Source organism: Cygnus atratus, chromosome 12, assembly GCF_013377495.2.
Source record: "Cygnus atratus isolate AKBS03 ecotype Queensland, Australia chromosome 12, CAtr_DNAZoo_HiC_assembly, whole genome shotgun sequence".
In the NCBI taxonomy this organism is placed as follows: Eukaryota; Metazoa; Chordata; class Aves; order Anseriformes; family Anatidae; genus Cygnus; species Cygnus atratus.
The window spans coordinates 19,194,067-19,219,430 of record NC_066373.1 but is presented as its reverse complement, the minus strand read 5'-3'; the positions used below and the strand labels follow the sequence as shown (position 1 = coordinate 19,219,430).

At 36.6% G+C, this 25,364-nt stretch overlaps 2 protein-coding genes across 5 annotated transcripts in view; one reads left to right on the top strand and one right to left on the bottom strand.

The window, feature by feature from the left end:
• ITFG1 (integrin alpha FG-GAP repeat containing 1) overlaps positions 1–1,744 on the bottom strand; it is a 71,207-nt gene extending 69,463 nt beyond the window's left edge. Inside the window, exon 1 of the mRNA XM_035543741.2 lies at positions 1,550–1,744. Within this exon, the coding sequence (XP_035399634.1) occupies positions 1,550–1,736 (187 nt within the window). The 5' untranslated portion in view covers positions 1,737–1,744. The remainder of the gene's footprint in view (positions 1–1,549) is intronic.
• Positions 854–25,364, top strand: part of PHKB (phosphorylase kinase regulatory subunit beta) — a 75,127-nt gene continuing 50,616 nt past the window's right edge. The window contains exons 1-7 of one of the 4 annotated variants that reach the window (XM_035543737.2): positions 1,861–1,990; positions 4,333–4,427; positions 10,384–10,473; positions 12,082–12,220; positions 17,153–17,252; positions 19,108–19,215; positions 21,223–21,303. In XM_035543737.2, coding sequence (XP_035399630.1) covers positions 4,373–4,427; positions 10,384–10,473; positions 12,082–12,220; positions 17,153–17,252; positions 19,108–19,215; positions 21,223–21,303 — 573 coding nt within the window. In that variant the 5' untranslated portion in view covers positions 1,861–1,990; positions 4,333–4,372. Of the gene's footprint in view, positions 1,250–1,734; positions 1,991–4,332; positions 4,428–10,383; positions 10,474–12,081; positions 12,221–17,152; positions 17,253–19,107; positions 19,216–21,222; positions 21,304–25,364 lie in introns of those variants that run through there. The other 3 variants (XM_035543738.2, XM_050713279.1, XM_035543736.2) reach the window with 3 other exon arrangements.

Genomic DNA, 25,364 nt, shown 5'->3' with positions numbered 1-25,364 from the left:
AATAATTCTACAGCTCCAAACTTGAGCTACCATAGCATACTTCAAGGGCTTTGCTCTGTGGCACATTTCACAGCTGTGAAATATCAGAATAGAAACTTTTTGGGTATGAAAAAGGAAAATAACTCCCATAAACGTATTTGCAAAGGAGAATATGCCAACAGATGAGTAAATGAAAACAAACCCTTTCCAAATGGATAGAGGCAACTAGTGCAGTCCCATCTGGCAAGCTAATGCAGCCAGGGTTGCACTGTACCTTCACAGATGATTGGAAAAGCTGGCACGCTGTAAGCTGAAGAAGCTTGCTGGCTGGTTAAAGCTTTTGATAATAAAGATGTAGGTTGACTGCTAAAACTTACAATTCTGATTTCACACTATAGTTTTTTTACCTGCCTTTTTATCATCTAGGTGGTAAAGTAATGATGCTGATGAAGCAGATTGATCCTTACACATAGCAGGCTCCAAGTTAATTATGTTTCTCTGAATTGAGATTTTATGGCCTCTAAAGATGGATTTATGAAAATTTTGTTTTGACTGCTGATGAGCTCTGAGCCAAACAGAGTACTGGAAATTATCTGATGAGCAGAAAACTGAAAGCAGTATGGCACTACATCAATCCTCAGTGTAAATATCCTAAAAGCTGTCTGCAGTTGTCATCCTCTCATTTCAAAAACAGCACAGAAGAAAGGGAAAAAAAAGTACGGAGAAGGGTGAGGAAAAGGGCACAGTTTCCATACAAACAACAACTCAGTAGCTTAAAAATTCTGTGGTCAGGATACCACAGAAGTTTCCAAAACTCCCCAGTGAAAAGCAAAAGGTGAATTACTCACTGCCCTGTACTATTGGAAGAGGCATCAAATATGAGCAGAAAGCAGTGGATTCAACAGACAAGAAGTATGAGTTTCTCCACTTGTCATACTTTTATGAAGTGATACAACCCATGTCTGATGTCCACAGACGGTGCTGACCTCTAGTTTGCTCCCACTGGGGTCCCCTCCCCAACCTGAGCCTCAGCAGAGACCCCCAGCAGCTGACAAGCCAGCAGCCTTGTGGACGGCTACTTTCCTTTGGACTTAATAACGTCCAAAGCGGGCTAACATCTAATTTATCCTCCGTACAACCATGAAGTGTCCTTCATCTCTACTTCCCAACATATTGTGAAAGCAGAAGAAGGAGGTCTGAAGGAGCAAAACCCTCCGCTTAGCCAGGTGATGCCTTTATCTCATCTCAGACCACAAAGCCAACTATAAAGGTAAATACCTCTTCTCCTAAATAAAGCCCTGCTCTAGTGCAAACCGCAAATCTATTTCTCCATGTCGGGAACACCTCGGGAGCAACACAAACGCCAATTTCAGCCCCGAAAGCAGCTCTGCTGGTCAATACCATCACCTCCAGCAGCACCACCGAGCGGCCGAGGCAAGGGCCGACCGCTGCCCTTTCCGACACGGGCACCGGGCCGGGCTGCCGCAACCCCGGCCCCAGCACCCGCCCGTCGGCTCCGAGCCCCACGGCGGCCCCGGCCACCCCCTGCCCACGCCAGCGCCGCGCTCACCGCCGCGCAGCACGAACAGGTCGGTCTGCTTGTCCGAATTGAAGTCGCCGAACGCCGCCAGGGTGCCGTGGGCCTCGGCACCGAAGAGCTGCGCCGTGACATTCTGCAGCGCCGCGCCGGGCCCCACCAGGACCGCCAGCAACACCAGTGCCGAGCCCGGCCGCGGCACACGGCGACCGCCCCCCATGGCGCAGCGGCTCTGCCCGCCGCCCGCAGCGCTTTACGGCAGCACCGGGGAGGGCCCGGCGCCGCCGCCACTCCACCGCGACAGTTTCGCGACAGCGGCCCGGGCACCTTTACGGCCGCCGCGGGTAACGGGGCGCCGGGCCGGGGGGAGCGGAGCGCAGCGCGGCGGGATGGCGGCGGCCGCGGCGGCGGCGGCCCATATGGCCGATGTCAGCTGGAAGATGCTGGAGCTGCGGGCTCGCTCGAAGCGCTCAGGTCTGACCTCTCGGCTCGGCCCCGGAGCCGCCCCGCGGCTCCCCGCTCCCTGCCCTTCCCCTCGCCTCGCCTCACCTCACCTCGCTTCGCTTAGCCTCACCTCGCCTCACCCCGCGCTGCCCCGCGCGGCCGGGCACTGGGCGGCCCCGGGGGCTGCGGGGCTGGGTGAAAGGAGCTGCTGCTGCTGCTGTAGCATCGCTCTTGGGCAGGTGGAGCGCTTTAAAGCACGGGAGTGCCAGCTACTGCCTGGTTTTCCATGGAAAAGCATTTATTTATTTGAACGTGAGAGCTTCAGGTGCTGAAGTCAGTCTGCAGGGCAGCGAGGTTCTGGCCTCAAGTGGAGGGGTGAAGTTTAGGGAGTTGGCTTGAATTTCCAAAGCTCAAAGACCCCTGTTTTCTTTTCTCTTTTAAATAAAGTACAGTAGTAGTAGGACTTTACTTGCTAATGTTCTAGTGGAAACAGTTTTCCAAGTGGCCCCTGTGGTGTTTCTGTATTTGGCATACGTGCTTGCACAACTCATGATTTGATTTGTGCTGCTGTTGTAGTGACAGGTCAGACTGAAGAAGGTGGCCTTCCTGAGGGCCCTCCAAGAAAATGCAGTGGTTACTGAGTGCTCTGATTGATGACACTTTAAGAATTCTACTTATGTATAGTATTAATATGCATGATACCATTATTAAGACTGTCCACTAAATGAATTCCTATTTTATGGTTAATTATGATTTCACGGTACTGTTATCTGAAATTGATTAGCAAACGTAGCCACAGAGCTCTACAAAATACAGTCTGGATCCTGCGTGTTTGGAGTGTGCGAGTCCCGAGTCAAACAGCAGTGTGCTAACTTTGCGGTTCCTGTCCAAGCTGGGCTCTGTCACTGCAGAAGGCATTCAGGTGGTTTTGAATGCTTGACTTTCTTTTATCTGCTGCCGCCTTCTACTTATTTATTAAATATCTACAAAAGTTTTCTCTGATAGTGACAGATTGTTATTGTAGTTCAATTCCTCTCTTTCCTACTTAGGGATCTTGTCACTTATATGGAATCCAAAAAAATTTGTTTATTGGAGAAGTAAAGCTTGTTTTAGTTGAAATGCTTTTCTGCTAAATGAGTTGGTGCAAAAATTAATTTTTCTATGTGATCTTTTAGGTAGCAATCTTACCTAAAAATGAAAATCATGTTCTTGTTTCTTAAATTCCCTCCTACATCTTTATAACTATTTTGAAGTTTGTGTAACTTCAGAGCTCTTACTCTTCCTTTCTGGCGTTGTCAGAAGGAGCCGTGGTTGTTAGCGTCATTGAAATTGGCTGAAACTCCCCCATGCTGTTCTGAATTGGATGAGGGCTATGCTGACAGTCCCAGCTCACAAACAGTACTGTTTCTTTTTTTTTAACACCTTGCTTAGAGTAAGATCTAATAAACATGGAGCCTTTCTATTTAGTAAACATGGAATATAGACTCATATGCGTGAAATGCATGAGTGAATTATGTTTTACAGCCAACAGCAAGGTATCATTTAAGACCCTATCCTGTAGGAGGTAGTGCATATCTTGATGCTTATATGTATTAAAATATGTTATGTTGTTGCCAGTAAGAGCAAGTTTTCTTGAGAGCTTTTGCTTTCCCTTCCTTGAACAATAAAATACTGTTTCAATTGTTGCTACTGTGATAATTAACAGTTAGGAACAGGTTACAAATATGTTCAGCAGTTGGCCAGTCTACAACCTCTGAAATTTCAGCTACTTTCAAGAGCCTAAGTTGCTTTAAAGATTTGGAACAACTTGTCATCATAACTACAAGCAATATTTTCTTATTTTACCTTCCAAACTGGCAGATGTTCCACTTCAAATAATAGATATTCAGTACCACAAGCTGTGGATATGACTGTGCAAAGCATCCTAATGTAAATTCCACGTTGGATAAAAGCAACGCTATGCATAAGCAGAATTCTAGCTGTCAGTGCTTACTATTGCTTAACACTTTTTTTTTTTTTAATGCGTTAAACAAGTATTTTTTATTTAATCCTGAAATAGATCACACAGATATTATTCATCACCTTTAGACTTTAGTAGCAATTTTTGTATCGAGTAAACATAACTTACTGTGTAAAGTCCAAAAGATGATCTTAGTGTAGATTATACCGTTTTACTTAGTTAAGTGTTAGTGAAGTAAAGGCAAACTAAAACTGATTTTTAGAGTAGAAGAGGGAAAACAAAATATAACAACATGGTACTACCCTGTGTGCTGTGCACTCTGTCATTTTAATAACTCCACTAACATTGCTTTCACTTAATTTAATGCTGGTTGCCTTTAACATTTACTAAATGGTTTTGAAAATTGCTGTAGCTTAGCCTGAGACGTTTGTGATTAGCTGCACCAATTTGAAATGGCCAATTTGGATGGTGACAGAACCTCATCTGCGCATGCTTTTTTAAAATTTGGTAAGTGTGCAGTTTCCTGCTTTTGTTTGTGGCTATTGAATCCAACAAAAACAATAATTGTTTTGTGTTTCACGCAGTGTTTTGTGTTAGCAGCTTTTCTGAATTGTGCAGTATAACTTCAAAATTCAAGTGAAAATTTATGGAAATTGGAATCTACTTAAACTGAAGTCTACTCTTCCGATTTTGTTTGGATTTTCTTTTTTGCATTTGTGTTCTTGCAAATGTCTGTCAGTATAACAATCTCATAACTGAAGTGTGTTTCTAAGCTAATGGTTATGTGAAAAGCGTACAAAGAATGGTGCTTTAGATTTAATTTCGTACGAGAAAAACAACATGACTGGTTTAGAGACAAGGAATAAGATTACCTGCAAGTCAGTCGTTGTTCTAAAGCTTGACTTTGGGAAGTTAAGTGGAAGCAAAATAAAGCCTCATGAGGCAGCTTCTCCTTAGCTGCAACAGGAGCTTGTATATATGAAGTTATCAAGACCATTACATTTTTAGCTTAATAGATTTTGGAAAGAGTTTGACAGGAACAAATGTGTCTGTATGTGTAGTAGCTGATCTGGGAAGAACCTCTGCAGGCCTCTTGTTCACTCTGCGGTGAAACATGTTAGCAGCACAAGTGATAGTGAGAGTTACCAGATAAGAGGATTTCAGCTGTCTTTTGCTGCAACTGAGTCACTTGAACTCTGCCTGTGGCATTTCTGTTTTGCCTCTTCCAACACCAAAAGGCTCGTGGACTGTTGACATTGTAATAAATAAAAAAAAATTACTTTTTCCTGATTATCATATTGCTACTTGACATTTCTGGTTTTAGTTATGACAAAAAATAAATGTTTTTAGTAGTTTTAAGAGGTATTGTCTTAAGTTTGCAGGCTGAGAAATGACAGTGATGGCCTTGAAAACCCTGATCGTTGTTCTGCCTTGCTTGTAGCATTTACAAGGCTTGTGTGGCAGACTTTGGCATTTTGGTTATGTGAAGCTCTTGTGTACTGGCATGGCAGTTAGGGTTTTCTTTTTCTTTCTGGTCTTTGGTAACTTTTGTGAGTTGTTAGTTATAATGGACTAAAATGTTCCATTAGTTATAATGGACTAAAAAAGGGAAATAGGTAAAAGATTTTTTTTTCTTTTTTCCATTCTAAAATATTTTGAATTCTGCACAGTCCAGCACGTTATTTTTCTTGATAAGTAATAACTGAAAAGTGTTGTCACCTTAAAACTACTTAAATAAAACCATTATAAGATTTTACTCCTTTGTACCTCTGCTGTTACTGTTCCTCAGTCTGGGTAACACTTTGTCCCTTGCATTTACTCCTAGTATTTGTTCAGGTAGAGAAATGCCTTAAAATTGGTTTCTATTTTCTTTTATTTTTTGCCCCCTTGGGTTTTCTTGTGGTGTTATCACTGAATCGTGTATCGGTTCAGTTTGGAAGGAAAGTTTGGAGCTCAGCTAGTCCAGCTTTTTGCTCAAATCAGGGTCAGCTGCAAGATGATGGTTTCCTCCTGTACATAGTGATTACAAAAAACCAAAACCCACCACCACCACAGGCGGTACATGCTAAGTTCATGGGATAATAGCGTTCAGATGTTTAAATATATGAGAAATGAATCTTCCTTCTAGTGAAAGATAAACCTATTTCTTGTTTCTGAAAGTTATTTTGTTATTATCACCTTGCTCAAGTCTATGAGTTTGGACTTTAAAGTAGGCAGGTTAATGGCACAGAACTGTTAGAGTAAACTGTGTTATATCTGTTATATCTAACATTTCTCTTCAGTACTCACTGAGTCTCAGCTCAGGAGAGATTGCGGGAGTCTGGAGGGAAATGAAATGTCATGTTGGCAGGATATGATTTGTTCATATGGTATAATTATTCTTAAAATTTGCTGCATGAAGAAATAAAATCCTCTTTCGTCCCAATGACTGTAATGTGAAGATGTTATTCCCTGTACTAATATTGGGCAATGATATACTTGTGATCTGAGATCCAGAACTTGCTCGTGTCTCAAGTGTTGTATTACAGAACTAGTGTTGTGTTTAAGGGCTGCAGTCAGTTTTGATTCTCGTGCTATGCATCAAATCTAGAACGAAATCTGGTATTTTGAGGCTTTTTTGTCAGCTGTGTGCTGATATTAGTTATGCATGGGTACATTTGCCTTTGGCATATTAAATGTTTGAAATAAAATTCTTGTCATGTTACCTCCATTTGCTTGTGATTAAATTTTAGGGGTTTGCTTGTTTAAGTACTTTGTAGAATTTGAATAATCAATCCATCTTAAAGTAGGTAAACCTTTCTCCATAGTCTAGGTCCAGAATTCCATTCTGATGTCATTCTGATGTTACTGCGATGTGGGGATGCTCAAAGCTTCTCGAGATACGAATTTGGGAAGAGGGTTTTTTAATACTGGCCATAGATTCTCAATCTAAATGTCTAGGCAGTTTGTAGTTCTTCCTGAAGAGCAATTAATGCTATTCTTAAGTATAACTAGAGTAACAACAAAGTGGATAGGCCAGTACTCTAACGTCAGGATGACATAAGTATTTTCAGCCTCTGCAGGTTGTATGTGCAGTTATTCACACTGCTAACAGCGTATCTCGGAGAACTTCCCTTAATTTCCTTCAGTATTGTACTCTGCTTAGAAGAGATGAATAAATTGTTAATTTTTCCTGAAATTATTGTACCTTTTGAGTTCTCAAAACTCTGCTCATTAATGTATTTGTATAGTTCCAGTGTCTTAGCTCAGTCTTAAATATCTTGTCCAAATATTATGGTAGTTCTGCATTAGTAATTGATGCTGCTTTTATCAGTTATTTTGCTGTTTCAGATCTCTTCCTGTTCTCTAATACTTTGAAAGGAAATGGCTTTTCAGTAATTTTTCAACCTGAAGAATGATGAAATCGTATTAATGTGGAACTTTAAGGAACCACATCTGAAGTGAAGGGGGATTTATTTTCTCATTTTCCGTCCAAAATATGGATATAGCATATTTAGTGAAATATCTGGAGGAAAAATAGGGATTTAATTAGAGTTGGGTCAAGGACTTTGACTGTTAACAGACTAAATTAAACACCCGAATGTAGGAAGTGACACTGATTTCCTATTTATTAGTTTTTTTTGAAGTAGTTATTGACCCGCAGTGGTCCACTTCTGATTTGAGGAAATAATGGGCATGCTTCATTCTCTGTGGGAAGAAAATCTAAACTACTGTGTACCCTATTTAAATTTTGTATATGTTTGTACATCAGCATACAGCTTAAAAATACTAAATCAGCAAAGTATTTTAATATTCCTTCCTAGGACATGTGCATATTTACCTTAAATGAAACTTGTACTGTATGGTTACTATGAAATGAGATATTTAAAAAAATGGTAGTTGAATGTCCTCATTCTCTTTGTTCTGAATGGTAACATGCAAACTGAGAACTCAATTGCATCTCATTCAGTTTCAGTGCTGGGAGCTCAATTGCATGTGTCATTCACTTTCAGTGCTGTAGTGTCTTGATGTCATTTTGTCAGTTTTAAATCCCATATTAAATAAGTAATTGAAAATAACTTTATGTATTAAGTTTCTGTCTTGCTGAAATAAACTGTTACATGGATTCTGGAAAAGAGTATAGGCAGGCTTTTTTAGCTATCCTAAAAATACTTACAGCTCCCCTGGTGCTATGGTCTCACTATAAACCCACACAGAAGTAGCAGCCAGCTTCATGGTTTTTCTGTCTGCTTGTTGCTTTCAGTCAGATCATGGTACTAATGACCCATAATTTACCACAGGATTTGTCCAGCAGACATCTAGACATGCAAACAAACATAAACTACATAGGTATTTGTGAGCAATATGCGGAAGACTTCAGTTTTGAGTGTTCCTTTAAACAACTTCTCTTGCATATACTTTTTAAAGAATAAAACTTTTAGTCAATTTTCTTGAACTTTGAATCCACTTCATCTCTTTTTTTTCATCAACAACCATTCTGACTGTTTCATTTATTTCTGCTGGTAAAGTTTGAAATATCTAAAAGAATATAATTGGTGGATAGTAGTGCTTTGACATTTTCCTGCTGTTTACTCCGTTCAATATTCTTTCTGCCCAAAGTTGAAATCTTCATGCTATGAAATAGGAGCCAAGCATATACTTTCTGTTCATGATAACTTTATTTTGTTTCTCTGTTGGCCACAGAGGGTCACAGATTGTCTGGTAAGTATGAAAATTAGAACAATTTTATTTTAGAAACTTTACCTTGTGTGTATACGTGTTTGTGCCTGTGAATACTCACCTGTTTTTCACGGTGCAGTGTGGGGTTTAATGGTCTGCAGGAAAGAGATATTCTGAACCCACTTCACACACAGAGTAGTGTCCTATGTATGTGTTACATAGTTAACGAATCTAAGAGTAAGTATCTTTATTTTGCCTTTGAAAACCTCATAAGTGAACATTTCTCATGAATTTGCTACTTTTTATGCAAATAAGTGACTGAAGATTTTTCCCTATGCATATTCTGTCCTTCTTTGACCAAGTCACCATATAAAATTACCATCGCTGCAGGTTACTATAGTGTGCTTTTGCAAGACAACTGAATTAGTAGACTAACAATAGAGATCATGAATCTTTTAAAGGACACAAATTCCTAGGCAAAAAGAAGTTGAAAAACATAATACTAGTCTGAAACAAAAAATTAATTGGGTTCAGAATGTTGAATTTTAAACAGAAGATATGAGAGCTGTTATAGATTGAGGTTTCTTTCCTATTACAGAACAACGTATGTCTTCTAGGTTTGTTTTTTAGACAACCAAACAGCTGAGCCCTCTGTGCTTTCCACCTGTCCGTGGTCCTTGCTCCTTACCTCTCCCAGCGAGGACAGGCAAGGTGGCAGTGAAAGCTCCACTGTGTGCTCAAACATTACCAGGGAATACAGCAAAGGATCCACGGGAGTCTGCTCGAGTACGGGTGGTGGATTTTGGTGGGAGAAAAGGAATTTTCTTAGCTACTACTATTGCAAAGCAAAAGTAATACTAATGTGAGGGGTGAGGTGTGAGTCCTGGAGGGGCAAGAAACATTTCTCAGTCCTCCTACATCAGGATTTGGTTAATAAGGCTTCTGTCACCACTCTACATGTTCATTTTGGTTTTGGTTGAGTCCCGCTTATGGACAGTCTCTTGTCTAACACTTGGATATGTGCAGGGAGTGCAAAAGAAGCAACTTGAATAGGAGCGCTCTGCTGCATCCTGCCAGAAGTGTTTGGCTCTCTGGGCTTCCCTGACAATTCACTCTCTGAGCTTTTCAGAAGGGCAGCGTGCAGTCCGGAAAGGGGAGGCTCCCATTCTTCCTCCTGTCAAATGACACTGTGGGAGATCCTGCAATCCAGGGTATTGAATAAAGCCACGAAGATTAATGGAAGGAGAGCAGTATGTTACTCTTAACATTAGGTTTTGGAAATGGTTTACCTCAGGAATTTTAAAGAAACCTATCTTTCTGATAGGTAGCTAATTTCAGCTATCAGCAAAACAGAGTTTTCAGGTGCAAACAGGGAAGTAGGCAGTATGTGGGACACTGCAGAGGAGCAATGTAGAAATGATAACACTGTATTTCCCTGAAATGTAGGTAATTTGGGGGCTTTGTCTGCTGACCAGTTTGTACTACTGACCTCAGTAGTATGTGAGAACACTAACGTTTTTTTCTTGAGTTTGAGACATGCATTCAGCTAGGCATTTGCTGTAGTTAAACATCTGTGAGGCATTGGAGATCCACATGGAGGTCTTGTTTGCATGGACAGGCACTGTAGAAAGAGTATGTACAGAAATGTTACATTCTCTGAGATAACAAAAATGCTATTTTTTGTTTGAACTGAAATTAGATAAATTATGCCTTTGCACAACAAACACAAACAATCATATTGCATTTTAGTAATAGTAGAAATTATGTAACTAATCCTGATCTTGATTTTTCTTTTCTTTTTTAGGTTCAATTTATGAGCCACTTAAAAGTATTAACCTTCCAAAACCAGAGGGGGGAAGTCTGTGGGATAAATTAGATCATTATTACAGAATTGGTAAGTAAAGAGTTGGTTAAGAATTATTCCTACCATGAAAAATTTTCAGTGCAACTTACAGGAGTATTTACAGTTATGGTTATAACAGTCATTAGCTTTATCTTAAAGTAATATCTGCAATTTCTGATAAGGATTTCTATTTTCTGAAGAGAAAAAATATATCATTACAATTCCTCATAGGATTTCCGTGATAATGTAACACACATATTTGGATATTTCATACCTTGCTTGAAAGATCATGATGACCTGTACAAAGCGTTCAAAGTTATCATCTGCACTTGTCAAACAGTAGAATAGATGGAATAGAAACAATAGAATAGATAGAGAATCGAGTTGGGCCCCATTATCTTAGATGAGGAGGGAGTAAAGGTGATCTGATAGTTTTTGATGCTTAAACTAACCAAGATATGATTTGGAATTGGTTTTTACATGGAACATTGCTCTGTTCTGTGTCTTTTTTACGTAAGCTTACCCCTTACACCTTTTTAACGTGTTTGCGACGTTTTAAAATTTTGAGCTGTGTCTGTTGGACTTGGATGAGGTAGGAGAAGAAAATATTCCTTATGCATCTTTTAGATAAGTAGAGCCACTCCCATGTTAATCCTCATAATACTTGTTGGTTCTGCTACAGCCCTTCCATCTGGAAATTGGACAGGAAAAAAATAGCCCAGACATATTTTACTTTTAAGAAGTTGTCCATGTAGTTGTTTCTAAATTGTTGAATAAAGGAGTTCAAAGTATACGAAATAGGTAATTAAATATACCGTTTCCAATAATACCATGTTGTTTTGATGTATTATTTTTAAGAACTGTTAAAACATGTCCATCCCCATCCTCTAGCTATTGCAAAGCCCTGAAATTAGTAGAGCTTATATATGTATATGAAAGCAGATTTCGTGTTTTTTACTGTTATGAAAACATTAGCATTGTTGGGGTTCTTTTTGACCTTGTGTTTTTGTTTGTTTGTTTTTGTTTTTTACTGGACTGTTCCCAATTTACTTTGAAGAGTGGCTTCTTGAAATATAAACATTATACAGCACTAGAATATGAATTTCATTCACTGCTCCATGATGGTAACTGCTGTTTTGTGTTGCCTATATTATTCTACACTGAGCAGTAGGAATACTGCTAATATTAAAAACTGATGTAAATAATTTATGCTATGCGTTGCTCTCAATGTCTCACTCCTTGCCATTTTAAAGAGTATTGAAATAGTCATCTGGCCAGAGTTAAAACTTGATTTTTCTGAATGTAGAGTTCTGCTGAGTTTAACTATTGTTTACATTATTTTGGGGGCAGACAATATACTATAGACCCTTTTTTGCAAAAAAGAGAAATTACTGAGTTGTGTTGGAGTGGTTCTGTGTGGAGTGGGCAGTGCTATAGGAATAGTCACAGAATTTTTGTGAATACTGAGTTTTTTGAAAAGAGTTCTGAGAGTCAAACCAGTATGAAAAAGTTTTCTTTGTGTGTGTCTCTCCTGACCTTTTTATATTGTGCATGCTCAAACATGTTCATATATTGATTTATACCTATGCAGAAACTGGAAGAAGCATGTTGTGAATATTATTCATTAGCAACAATTAATTTCTTCTTCCGTTTTTCCAGTTAAGACAACGTTGCTACTTCATCAAAACCCAACCACAGGTCTGTTTCCTACAAAGACATATGGGGATAACCGAAAGGCAAAAGTGCATGACAATCTTTACTGTGCTGCATGTTCCTGGGCATTAGCTCTTGCTTACAGGTGAGTAACTTCTAAATTCACATCTCTGCTGTATTACTTTCTGTTATGCAATACACCGGGAATGTTTTAAAAGATGATATTTTATTCAAAATATTATCGTGAACACCTAGAGGTGATGCATGTTTCTGAATCTCAGTAAAAAATACTTAAGTAGCTACTAGGTTAAAAATGTCTGTAATTTTGGTAAGCAAATACAGTTTTATATAATTTCATTGGTACCAATATTCTGAAACCGAGGAATTCATACACGCTATTAAAAATACAGGTTATTGTGGCAAACTGTACTCATGGAATACTGCTCATTTCAAATGTGGTACATGGGTTGAGAGCAGAAGCAGGCTTGTGGTAGGGTAACAGTCGGGATACTCACAGAAGACGGAATCCTCAAATGCTGAGAAATATATGTTCGGGAAATAACAGTGACTATCCACAGCAGATACAAAGGACATGAGACTGTTCAACCAAAAGGTTATTTTTTGTATTTTGTTGTATGTTACATGATAATTTTTTTCTTACTTTTCTTGTTGCCTTTGATTTTCTATAATTCCACTTTATGTGCCTGCTAACTTCTTAGTACAAGTATGTTAACTGGACGCTGATCTAGGCTGTCAGTTCACTGAAAACTCTGTTTCATCGGGATAATTGATTAAACTAAGTGTATGCAGTTGAAATTAAAAGCCAGAAATGAAGCACAGGATAAATTCCACATCTATATTGGTTTAGACTACGGTTGTTAGTTTGCATGGAATATAAAGGGTTGTGTATTGACAGGATTTCTGAGAGTAGTGGGAAAGGACGTCATAACAAGATAAAATTACAAATCCGGTCCAACTATGGAAATGATATATTAACTTCTCCACTGTGACGAAACTGTTGTGCTAAGCCCAGGGGTTATTATCAGCAGTAACATAGTCCGTCATTTGGTGGCAGAAGGCCCGTCTCCCTTTGTGTTTATGTTAATAACTAATAAATGGGAAGACTTCAGTCTGATCCCGAATTGTATCTGGATATTGAAAAATGCTATTTTAAATGGTATGAAGGAGGTCTTACATTCTCAGACAAATTTAAGATCTATTCTCGCTAAATTAATAGGAAAGTGATGAAGATTTTCATCGCTTATTTCTGAATAATCTTCTTTCTTCAAAAATTTCTTCAGCTTTTCCTGAGAGCGTAAGGTTCTTACTTTCCATTCTTTTGTCAGCAGTGTTTATTTCTCAAATCATTTTACTGACAAGCTTTAAACTGCAACCAGAATCTTACTAAGTCATCAAAACAGTCAGGCTTTAATGGTGCTAGATTGCTTTCCAATTCATATAATTAAAACTATTCTTCATTGCTTTCTTTTTGAAGAAAACTGTTGTTTTCCCTTGAATAGTAGTACTAAAACTAACAAAAAACATGTGAAATATCTTCAGTATATTGCAGGTTTTTTTAAGTGTGTATTCTTCAGCTTCAGTGGTAATTCTACATTTCTTTTTCTAATTAATTGTTGGTGGGTTAAATGCCTTCTGTCTAACTGCTGTTACAATGTCATTAAAATTTAACTATTTTAAAATAAGCAAAAAGAATATTTTTCTGTGGATTTTAACATTTGAGTGTACAGTTTAAATATTTACTCTCATCTACTGATACATTAAATATTAGGTGCCATTCAGATGTGTAAAGTTAATGATGTTAAACAAAACAATTGTTCTGATGATTTCTTATGCCCAGTTCTCATCAAGATCTCATTTGAAAAGTTTCATCTTCATCCTCTGTGAATAAAGGTACCTCCTTGCCTTCATCCTTCCTTACATACTCAGTTAAACCATTGAGAGCTACTGGTTTGGTTTTACTTGCCTTAATATTTTACTATAATTACTGTAATTGTCATTCTATATTCCTTTTCTAATTTTGGGCGGTTCACTTTCTGGACGAATTTCTGTAGCTTGTTGTTAATGTGTGATAGTATTGACTTTTTCCCTATGATTTTGTTTACAATCACCAATAATTTGGCTTTGCAGTAACGTGTCAGTGAGTTGAAGCTGTTGATTCTGAGGGGGGACCCTAATTCTCCATAAGTATTTTGAAGGTTTTACTTCGGATTGGATTTATTCTAGGTTCCTAAACTGAACGTCCCCCCAGACCATATAATTCATACCTGTTCAAAGTACTAATAATTCGTACACCTTGTTGGGGGACTGCAGGAATTAGAGGTATTAGAGTACATTTGTTGTTCAGTTTCCTCTTAGAGGAATTTGTGTTTCAAAGCTGTTTTGCAAATCTAACCAGTGGATGATAAGTGGGAATGATTCCATTCAAAGCCTGGATGCTGGTCTACATTTAAGCATTCGTATCACACTGCCTGCATTCTGACTCACTGAAAACTCTGAGTTTGATCTGTGCTCCATCAGTGTCTATAATTTTTCGTTGCTTACAGTTCTTCCTTCTCTGTTCACTAATATTACAGTTTTGACTCTCCCAATTTAACTCATTACTGTTTTGAATTCTGTGCTCCATGTTAATGATAGATTTGTCACTTCAGCAAAAATAAATGGATTTCTCTTTTTGCAAAAGCCTGCAAAATCATAGTGATTCAAAATGTTACAAAGCTATACATAAGTCATAAAGATGACTTGTTAAACTGTCTGTGAAACTGGAGAATATGGAAGAACAAAGGCATTGTAATATACAAGGTGCTTCATGACTAGCATTGCAATGACTTACTGTTCGTTCATTTCTGAGATTTAGTATTCCTTGTCTCCAACCTTGCTTCTCTAGCCACCCAAGAAAATATGGAGGTGATGATAACTCAAATGTAGTTCTTAATGAAGATGATGGTGTGCGAATATGGAATAATTTACTCTGTTTTTAATAGTCACCAACTAGTGGTGAGGTAGTAATCACGTTCTTGGACAAAATTTTAGTATATTTTACAAAGCTAGTGCCAGAAATAATATGGGGAACAACTGTCAAAGTAAACATAATCTATCTAGCAGATAAAAAGTTTTGAGTTTCTTTTTTGTCTCTATTTGTTGCTTTAGATTCTGTACCTATGATATTAATGTGAAAAAAAGTAATTAAAATTCTTTTCTCAGAAATGTTTTGAAATGATGCCTTTTGAAAGAGAAGTCATACAAAGATCTTCTTTGTAATTACTAGTCTGTGTTTTCTTCTGGAAATGCCATGCATAAGGTCTAATGGATCTCAAAATTTTCAGAAACTGGCAAAAACTACAAGGAAATTAGCATTCAGAATGTGTAATTATTAGCTTCATTTCTTTTATATTGAAATGTTTGTGTCTTTTAATTCCACTCTCTTGGGTGAAATAAAAGCATCTGAAAATGAAAAAAAAACTGAAAAAGTTTAGAAGGAAGACTAAAAGGTACACAGATGATTATTCTGAATTTTCAGCAGCTGAAAAAGCCTCATAGAATAAAGCATGGCATAGCATTGCCTGAGTTATTCAGTCTTTAATTCCCAGTGTGTAGAATTATAGAAGCTGATATGTGAAACTTGCAAATTGAAGAAAGGGCAAGTGGCAAGACAAGTAGTTTGCGTTATTTCCACTTAACCTCAAAACAAGGTCCTGGACTTCGCTGCCGCACAGTGAATTGCCTTTGATGGGCAAAAGTTGATGATTCAAATTAAGCATATGACTAAAATTCAAAATGAGCTAAGATACAAGACTCATGTGGAAATCTGCATTATCTACCAGATACAAATTACTGGGCTTGACTCATACCAGTACTGTTGTTCAATAAAACCTAAACTTCTTAAAAGCACATTAAGTAAACAAACACTGCTGTTGTGAATAAAAGGAGAAAAATGTAGGTTATTAAGTGAAAACTTCAGAGCCTATTTTTCTGCTGCTTACTGCTCTTTGAATTTATAATAATGTTGAGAATAAATCCTACTGCTCAAAAAAACCCCAGCCTCCTCAGTTTGTATTATGGTTTTATTACTTGTTCCCCCCCACTCCTGTTTGAACTTTGCAGTTGAAATCAAGTACGTTTCTTGTATCCAGGATTATCATTTAAATAGCATGAATTTTGGATGTGTATTATTTTTGAAGTTACCACTACCTTCTAATTTTCAGCGTAGGTAGCAAAACCTCAACATAAGCTAATGACATGTTAAGAATGGTGGGAAAGGATACGCTTCCTGATGTAGTTATTGTCTGCTTACCTATAACCAAATTAGTGACCACTATAAAGTGGAATGAGAAAGAGCAGTGAGCAAATTATACTTCAGTGCATATTTGTATCAGAAATGTGTTGTTTTAAGTTACAGATTTGTAACAAAATTTTATTTTCACCCTGAAAAGCTCAATCAAAAATCAAGAAAGGGGAAAGAACAATGAATGCAGTGATCAGGCTTGTTTATACACAATACATTTCTTGTTAAAGTAACTTGAGATTTGGCATAGTTCTTAATATATGTTTAGTAATGTAGTAATTGTGAGTATCGTTTGATTTCACGATATAAAAAACCAAAGTGTCTTAAAACACATTTCTGGACATTTGTGTAGTTAACTTTCAGATCTTGTAAGTATAGCTGTAGCTTAACATCATCAGGAAAGTGCTTGATTATGAATGAAATGTTTTGTAGAATTAAAGCAAATTTACCTTCAGGTTTTGGATCTCTCAAGCAACACAGAACAGTGGCTTGCAATGTTATAGTAGCTTCAAGGATTTTTTTTTCTTTTAAAATTTGATATAGGAATGTTTGTGTAAGCTGCAACATAACCTAAAAAAATATATTTTTTTTAATGAGGAAATTATGGGCAGGGCTGTAAATACATTGATAAGAGTGTGGGCACTATATGATAATGTTAGTTAAATACTTAATACCCGAAAACATTAATACCCCAAAGCATTAATGTGTCCTTTTTTTCTTTGTATTTTCTTAATGCACTTCCAATTTGTTTTATGAATTATCTTTCTTAACCAGGCGTATTGATGATGACAAGGGAAGAACTCATGAACTGGAGCATTCTGCTATAAAGTGTATGAGAGGAATTCTCTACTGCTACATGCGTCAGGCCGATAAGGTAAACCACTGTAGTGCGGACAGAAGCACTCAATTCTAAAGCATTAATTAAACTGTAAAAACTAGCCTCTAAATATAGATAAAATTCAAAAGGGGAATGCAGTATTACTGTGTGGTGCAGCTAAAAACGTCGCTCATTTTTGCTAGGTTGCTGCATTGTGTGAAGGTACAAAAGAAAGGAGAATCTTGCAAAGAAAGTAAGCGTCATGGCATATTTGAAACTTGTTTGGATTCATTTTGCAGTCATTTATCTCTTTTAAGTATTAGACCATTAGTAACATGGTGTGTTTTTTTACTGTCTTTTTATTCCTGGAGGTGGAAGGATACAAAATTTCTTTTATTGAAGGCTAGAGAGTTTTCTTTAGACTGTGAACTTGGTTATTGCATTTGTTATTTTCCTTACCTAGGTGGTCAATGTGATTATTTTGCTTGGTTTCTTTAGCAGTCTTCTTTGATTTAATGATGTAAATTCAGAAGGGCAGCAATCCAAAGTGAATGTAGAAACAGGGTAATTTGTTTATGCTGTAATGCAGTTGTATTTTATAATGTATATATTCAGCCTATAATCCTCTTGTCAGTGTACACTCAAGAATATTCAGGGCTTCTCCTTGTCAGAATTTAGATACGGTGCATTAATTTTGTGTAGTGGTTAGCAGTAATTCTACGGACAGTTAAATACCTATATTTGGTGATTATTTTATTTTAAATTTCATCCAACTGACTTTAAACTGTTATTAAAAATAATTTCCATGTTGCTGTGTAGTTGACATCACTTCTAAGTGCACAAACTGAAATGTAAAATTCGTAGGCATCTATCAGTAGTAGTAATAATAATAATAATAAGCAAATCAGGCATATTGCCAGTTGTGTTTATGCTGACATGATAGTTTTTCTGTTTTCTTTATTTCTCTGTAGTCTCAGATCTTTAAATAATCTTGACCTAAATTGATCTTGTTACATTTGAGCTGTTATTTTTCTCTTTGACATGCAGTGTTTTATTTTGAGGGTGATCAGTACATTTATGAATAATGAGTGTTAAATTAACACAGGTGTCAAACTGTTGATGTACTGGTTGTCATTTTTCACCTTGATTACTATAAAATCTTCTCTCTTCCTGCAGTGTAGTAATAAGCAGTCTCAGTTACCTAACAGACATTTACTGATGGACTTTATTCTGAGAAATTTTATATACACTGACTTTATCCAGAGGGAACATGCTTTTTAATAATATCAGGTTGGATATTAGGAGAAGTTTCTTTACTGAAGGGGTTGTGTGGCATTGGAATAAGCTGCCCAGGGAAGTGATTGAGTCACCTTCTCTGGAGGTCTTCAAGAAACGTGTAGATGTAGAACTTTGGTAGCATGGTTTAGTGGTGGACTTGTCAGTACTAGGTTAAAGGTTGGACTGGATGATCTTAGAGGTCTTTTCCAACCTAAATGATTCTGTGATTCTCTGTTTCTAAAATGAATTATATGTACCCAAATACTGAGGTGTGACAAGAATAGATTATACTCCTTGTGACCATAATTGCAGATGTTATATTCTAATGCCAATAAACATATGAGTTGTAACCTAGAATATACTGAATACGTTCACTGACTAGACATTCATTTTTTTATGAAAATGAAATGAATTAGAAGGGTTGTATATTTTTGTTCTTCACATGTATGTGTACATTAGTGTGTATGATATAGTTTTCGGTAAGTTTTAGGAACTACTGTTTCTAAGTTTCACATAGCTTGATTCTCTTTTCAGAAAATTTTGAAACACATGAGTTATATAGTGAATTTGCAGTTGCCAAATGCCTGGAAATTATTGAATTTGATTTTATGTTTTGCCTTTAATTCACCTTTAGGTTCAGCAGTTTAAGCAAGACCCCAAACCATCCGAATGTCTTCATTCTGTTTTCAGTGCACATACTGGAGATGAGGTCTTCTCAGCTAAGGAGTATGGTCATCTTCAGGTAAAGAGTGTGTGTGTGGATGGTTTTTGTGTATTTTGTGGATGGTTAAAAAATAATGTTAATGTCTTGATTCTTTCATGATGTGGCCATCTCAAAAAATGTTTAGATTTCTGTTAGATGCTTTAAACTTCATAAAACTGAAATTTCTTCTGCATCTTTTGATGGAAAGGACAGACTGTTTTCAAATATAACTCAGTGGTATATTTTGGTGAGAAGGTATTAAAATACCTGCAGGATTTGTGGAGGTGGATGATTGTTTCTTTTTAATCCTTATTCTTTTTCAGGCCAAGAGAGGGCTGTCACTAAATAATCCTGGCATTAAAATGTTGAAATAGTCAGAGAAATGAAAGAAGTATTGTAATTTTACACTGAATTCTATATTTTTTTTATTATCATTCCCAGCTTAATTTTACATAAGTCTGAGCAAATTTCCTTCACAGTAAAGATTTAACGGATGCTGTCAATAGCTTTGTCTAGTTAGAGACTTGTTGTTTACTATTTTGCATAGCAGTCCCTAATCAGATTCATCATATAACTTCCCTATTGATAGTTTTATTCTCTTTCAGTTTTCAGAGCATTGATTTACTCTTCTTTTCCTTTGTACCTTCAGACCCTTTTATGTGTTCATGAGTGTCCTTTTGCATTCCATAAATCTACGTATTCTTTTAATTCAGAAATTGCTCCTGAAGTTACTCAGAAGTGACAGTAGGTTGGTAATTATTTCATGGTACCAACATCACCAAAATAGTTTGTACAGTAATGTGTTGGATTCAGAAAACGTTTGTTCTGAGAAAAATGAACATGGGAGTTATCCTAAGCTGGCATTTTGGATTTCTGAGTGAAACTTCCTTAACATGCATATTTTTTATCTGTGGGAGAAGACAGCAGTTCTGGGACTTGGGGAGCATTGTGTGATTGTTCTAAGTCTCTGCTTTTCTTGGCAAATCATCCTTTCTTATAAACATGAATGCCCATTCCCTTTTCTCATCAGCAAATCTGTAGAAAGAGAGGGTTTTCAGCCCTATGGGGAGAACAAAAAAGAGAGTAACTGAGGTAATTGAGTTGGGAAAAAGGGAATATGCTAAGTAGCTGGCCAGCCATTGTTACTGTACTTGATGCTTCTCAGATCGTATTAAGAAATTGAAGTCACTGGTTCTTCAAATCTTTTGGAGTTTATAGAATCTGGACCTTATTTTTCCAATTTATTATATAAATTGGAATTTGAAATTGAAAAATTGGAAATTGGAATTGAAAATTATATAATTATTTATTATAGTTTCTCTAAATTTCATATACAGAGGTTGTGTTTTTATAGTTCATTAAAGCAAATTATTGTGGAAAACTTTCTTTCTCTATCAAAGTTTTACAAATTCTAATTTTTACTAGAATTCTGTGTAACAAAAGCAGTGTAACTAATGATAAAATGACATTATGATGCATGTCCATACAGTAGCTGAAGGTAATTACTATTAATAATAAATGCCATGTGTTGCAACAGAATGAAAGTTTTCATAAATGTAATCATAGTCTGAATGTTCTAATTATAGTTCTGTCAGGCGATAACGCTAAAGGTCCAGTTATGCATAAAGTGATCTGCTTTTTAGGTGTGGTATGTACCCTGTAATATGCTGCTTGTTTTCTTTTGGTGAGTTGTTGTATATGTATGCTTGAAACAGGTTGTGACTAAAGCGACTGCCTATAAGTCAAAGCAATATTATTCCTCAGCAAAAAAAAATAAATAAATTATGGTTTAAAATAATTTAAAAAAATGATGCTGTAGCAGAAGTTGTAGAGGAACGTGTGTGTTAGTAACACTCCTTTTGATTGTTTCAACATCAATATATGTAGGATATTGGTACATTAAAGTAATATTTCTGAAGAACCACAGCTAATTCTGTGTTATAATAGTACCATCTTTATTAGTGAGTAACTTCACATTTAGCTTGTTTGTTTATTTGGCTCCAATAAACTTAATTATAGTTTTGTTTTTGTCTTTAATTACTTCAGATAAACGCTGTGTCATTATTTCTCCTCTATTTGGTTGAGATGATCTCTTCGGGGCTGCAGATTATCTACAACACAGACGAGGTACAAAGATTTCTCGTGTTAAAACACATGCTTTAAGTTTTTTTTCCTTGTTTTTATTACATTGCCAACTCTAAAGTAATTGTTCTGCAAATACAATGTAGATATTTCCCACTTTATTGACAGTCAGTAAAGATAAATGGAATGGAGGTATAGTGAAATAAATGAAAAGCTAACAGAGATAGATATGCAATGAGTGAATGTAACATGACATTGAAAACTTTCATAGTTCCCTGCTATTCCTGAAATGTTCAGGATCAAGATTTAAAAGGCCTGTGAGGACAGATAATTTCTTGTCATGTTGTACTGGCTTTTCACCTTATTTCAAGCTGTCAGTCAAGGTATGCTGTCCAGTGGTATTTCATTGTTATCAATAGGTAGGGTTTATCTTCTGGAAAGCTCAAGGGCTTTCATCAAATACATATGGACCCTAAGGGTGTTAAGAAGTTTTGCTGTATCTTTCAAGGACAATAAAACAGTTTATATCATGGTAAAAGACGTTTGTTAACTATTCTTAAAATAAGATAATAACAGCCACCATGTTCTTGTTGAGGACAAGTCATGTCAGGATAACATGCTGCCCTGTTTTAAAATGAGGTTAAGTTTTGAGACAGGAATGAAAGGCACAGATTTTTATTTGTTTTTCTTCTTAATCTGGATTTGTTTAAACTTACCCTGGTCTGTTGAATAGTTGCTGCTGTATTGCCTTAAAAAGCTTAAATGTATTTATAGTGCTACCATTAAAATATAAAAAAAAAAAAAGGGGGGTGGGGGGGTGGGAGGATTTTTCCCGTAGTAGTATATTTGCTTTGTATTTCTATAAAATAAATTTTCATTAATGATTTTTCATTATGTAATGAGAAACTAAGAGATGAACTTGTCTCCTTTCTGATCACCGCTTAGATCATATGATAGGTCTGTATTATTTTTTATGATTTGCTTTTATGTCTTTGAGGAAGCAAATGTATATAATTATGTATTTACTTAGCTTGACTTGTAATTTATGTTATCCTCCAGATGTTTGCATTTAATTACAAAATCTGCAGAAAAATTGCATTTGTCTAGAATCTCTATTCAGTGGATTTTTCCACTTTAATGTCAGGATGTAGTTTTCATTGCAATGCTGCTCTAGTAATCTGTGATCTATGGAGATGTAACAAAAAGAGACCAGAAGAAGAAAATCCAGGGCTTTTAATTCATGAATGCATAAAACTTTGGCTATCAGAGTCCCCAGAAAATACTGCCTCCAGCATTTAAAAAAAATATATTAAAAACTCTTGTATGATGTTACCTGTAGAAATTGCAGGTGTGATACAGTACCAGTTCAGCCTTAGGCTGCCTGATTCTGAATATTTCTTAGATTCTTTTTAATTTTGTTTTGTTTTTGTTTAATGTTTTAAAAGGAAATCTCTTCCTTTTATGCTTCTTTTTTTCAAACTTGAAACAAGTTTTTAGAACACTTGCAGATGCCTTCACTTCATAATATAAAAAATCACTTTCATTTCAAGTTTGTCCCCCCCTTTTTTTTTTTAACTACCTATGTAATGTTTCTTGGGCACTGGTAACATATAAGAAAAATGGAAATTATGTTTACTGTCACTTTGTCACTCAAGTAATTGGTTAGTAAAAATAGCATGAATTCTTTTACGCATCTGTCTTCTTCAGCATGCCTGTTTCTTTGAAAGTCAGAGTTCCATGATAAATCCAAAGACTCAGTTTTATGAAAGGAACATTGCTGAGTAGATTTTTAAAGCAATCTTAAAATTTGCAGGGAAAAGTTCAGGAAAGTTTCTGACCATGAAGTTTCTGTAAACATTCTGTCCTACAGGCTCTTTCAGAGAATGTATGATTCTAAATGCAGCATTGACTGTCAGCCGGACAAACAAATAGGCAAGTGGTGTGTTTTTGAAATACTTCGTTAGAAAAGTGATGCTGTCTTTAAAGAGTGGAACCCACAGCGTCTAATGTTCCATCCTTCAACTTTCTGGTTATGTGTATAATTAACATAGAGTAGGAAGTCTACTAGCAGTTCTAGTGCATGAAAATCTTCCTACGGATAAAAATTATAAATTATCTTCTAGATTTTCAAGTGCTTTATTGGGCATTGAAAGCGTTTTTATCTTTAGTTATCCAGAAAAATATGAAATAATATTTTGCTGGTGTCTTGCATGAATGTACTGGATGACTTTCCACTTCTCTGAGAAGTAGCAGCTTTATGGAAGCAGTACGTTGCTGATTGATAAAATACATGCATAAACAGATGTTGACAAGAGTAGCAGGCAGTGATCAGGATAATGATGGACAACAGTAAGTGATTGCTGAAAGCGTTAGTAATGAAGGTTTGTATATTAGAAGCAATCAAATACTATCAAACAAGCATTGAACAGCTAAAATGCTTGATCATGAAGGAACTGTAACACTGCATGATCATCGGCAGAATTTGGAATCATCAGTAGATAGGACAAGATTAAGATATCTTTTTCTTTCACTTGAGCTAAGTAATTGTGACTTTCAGATCTACAATGCTGCTCAGCAGGCAAATAGAAGATGCTACCTGTCACTCTAGATGTAATGGTCCAGCAAAGAGAGTACTGATCCCCAAGGTTTCAGCCCAAAGTTTCTTTACCTTACACATGATAATTTTTAACGGTTCTAGAGTTCACTGCTGTTTGCTGGCATACTCTAGCAGTCTGCAGAGCTATTTAAAGAAAAAATGGAAGTCATTCTTTCAATCTGAGGTTATTTTCTAGGACCTAGTCCATTTGGTTTTGCCTGCTTGGGTTACCTCATTCTTCAATACAATATTTCAAGTATGTCCTTAGGACACAATGTGCGTCAACTGACCAAACCATAGCGCACTCTGCCCTTTTTTTAATTGCTCATTCTAGCATTTTCAGGAATAATGAAGAGTAGCGATGGCATGGGAGAGTGCTTCAGTGGGCACTGTACATCCCCGTCAATTGTTCCTAAATAGTACTTTCAAGAATTTGGAGTTAGTGGTGTACTTAAGCACTTCTTATAAAAACGTTTTTGTTTTAGTATTCATTCATGGCTTACTTTGGTGTTTAAAATGATACTTAAGATTTCATGGATTGCCATGGTGCCTTTTTGTAGATTAAATAGTGCATATGCTTTTACTTTGAAATGTGTGTTCAAATGGCTTCATGTATTTTTTGATGTGTGTTCCTGCTGTGAATTCCATGATGTATTTAGTCTCTTTCCTTTCCTGGAGAGTGGGTTTTAAGCCAGTGCTAGCACAGTGGAAGGTGCTGACAGATGGTTGATGTTTGGTAGGCTGTCTGCATGAATATGTTTGTACACAGAACTCTTGGCTTAGAAGGAAATCATTGTATACTAGGTTGCTTGTTGTCAGGCATGGCAACTATCGATGAGTTATCCTCTAGTTGCATCTCTTTGTAGTTGAAAAATTAATTTAATCACATCTTTGCATCCATAGCAAAGAGGACAGCATATGATTGTGCAAATGAATGAACTCGATTGAAGCACCTATGTATAAAAAAGAATAACAAGGATTATTTGCTTTCATCTATGCTTCATTCATATTCTTTATTACCCCTTGCTCTCCACATGTTTGACTTATGGATAAATAAGCTTAACACACAGTCCATAATTTCTGTAAGTGTTTTAGCACTGACTTGGTTATAGCATTTATATATCCATGGTATGAATGATTGTTCTGTGAAGGTTTCCTTTGACAACATATTCCCTCCTCCTCAGACCCCCCCCTCCCCCCCCTTTTGTTATCTGCTTCTTTTTCTGTAAATCTGCTATTTGGGGACTGCTAGTTATTCTTGTAAAATATCCGTAATTGACCATTTTTTTTCTAATGTTCTGAACACTGTCACTGGTAGAAATTCATCACCTAGCTATATACTTCTATGTGGTGCTTTTAGCCTCTTCACTCTGCTAATGCATCTAAATTTCAGTTAATGACAGAAATAGGAGAAGACGCATTGAATCACTGGGTATTCTAGCTCCATTCAGACAAAGATTATCTTAATACAAGCAAATGCTAAATTGTAGGAAAGAACAGTACTAGGCAT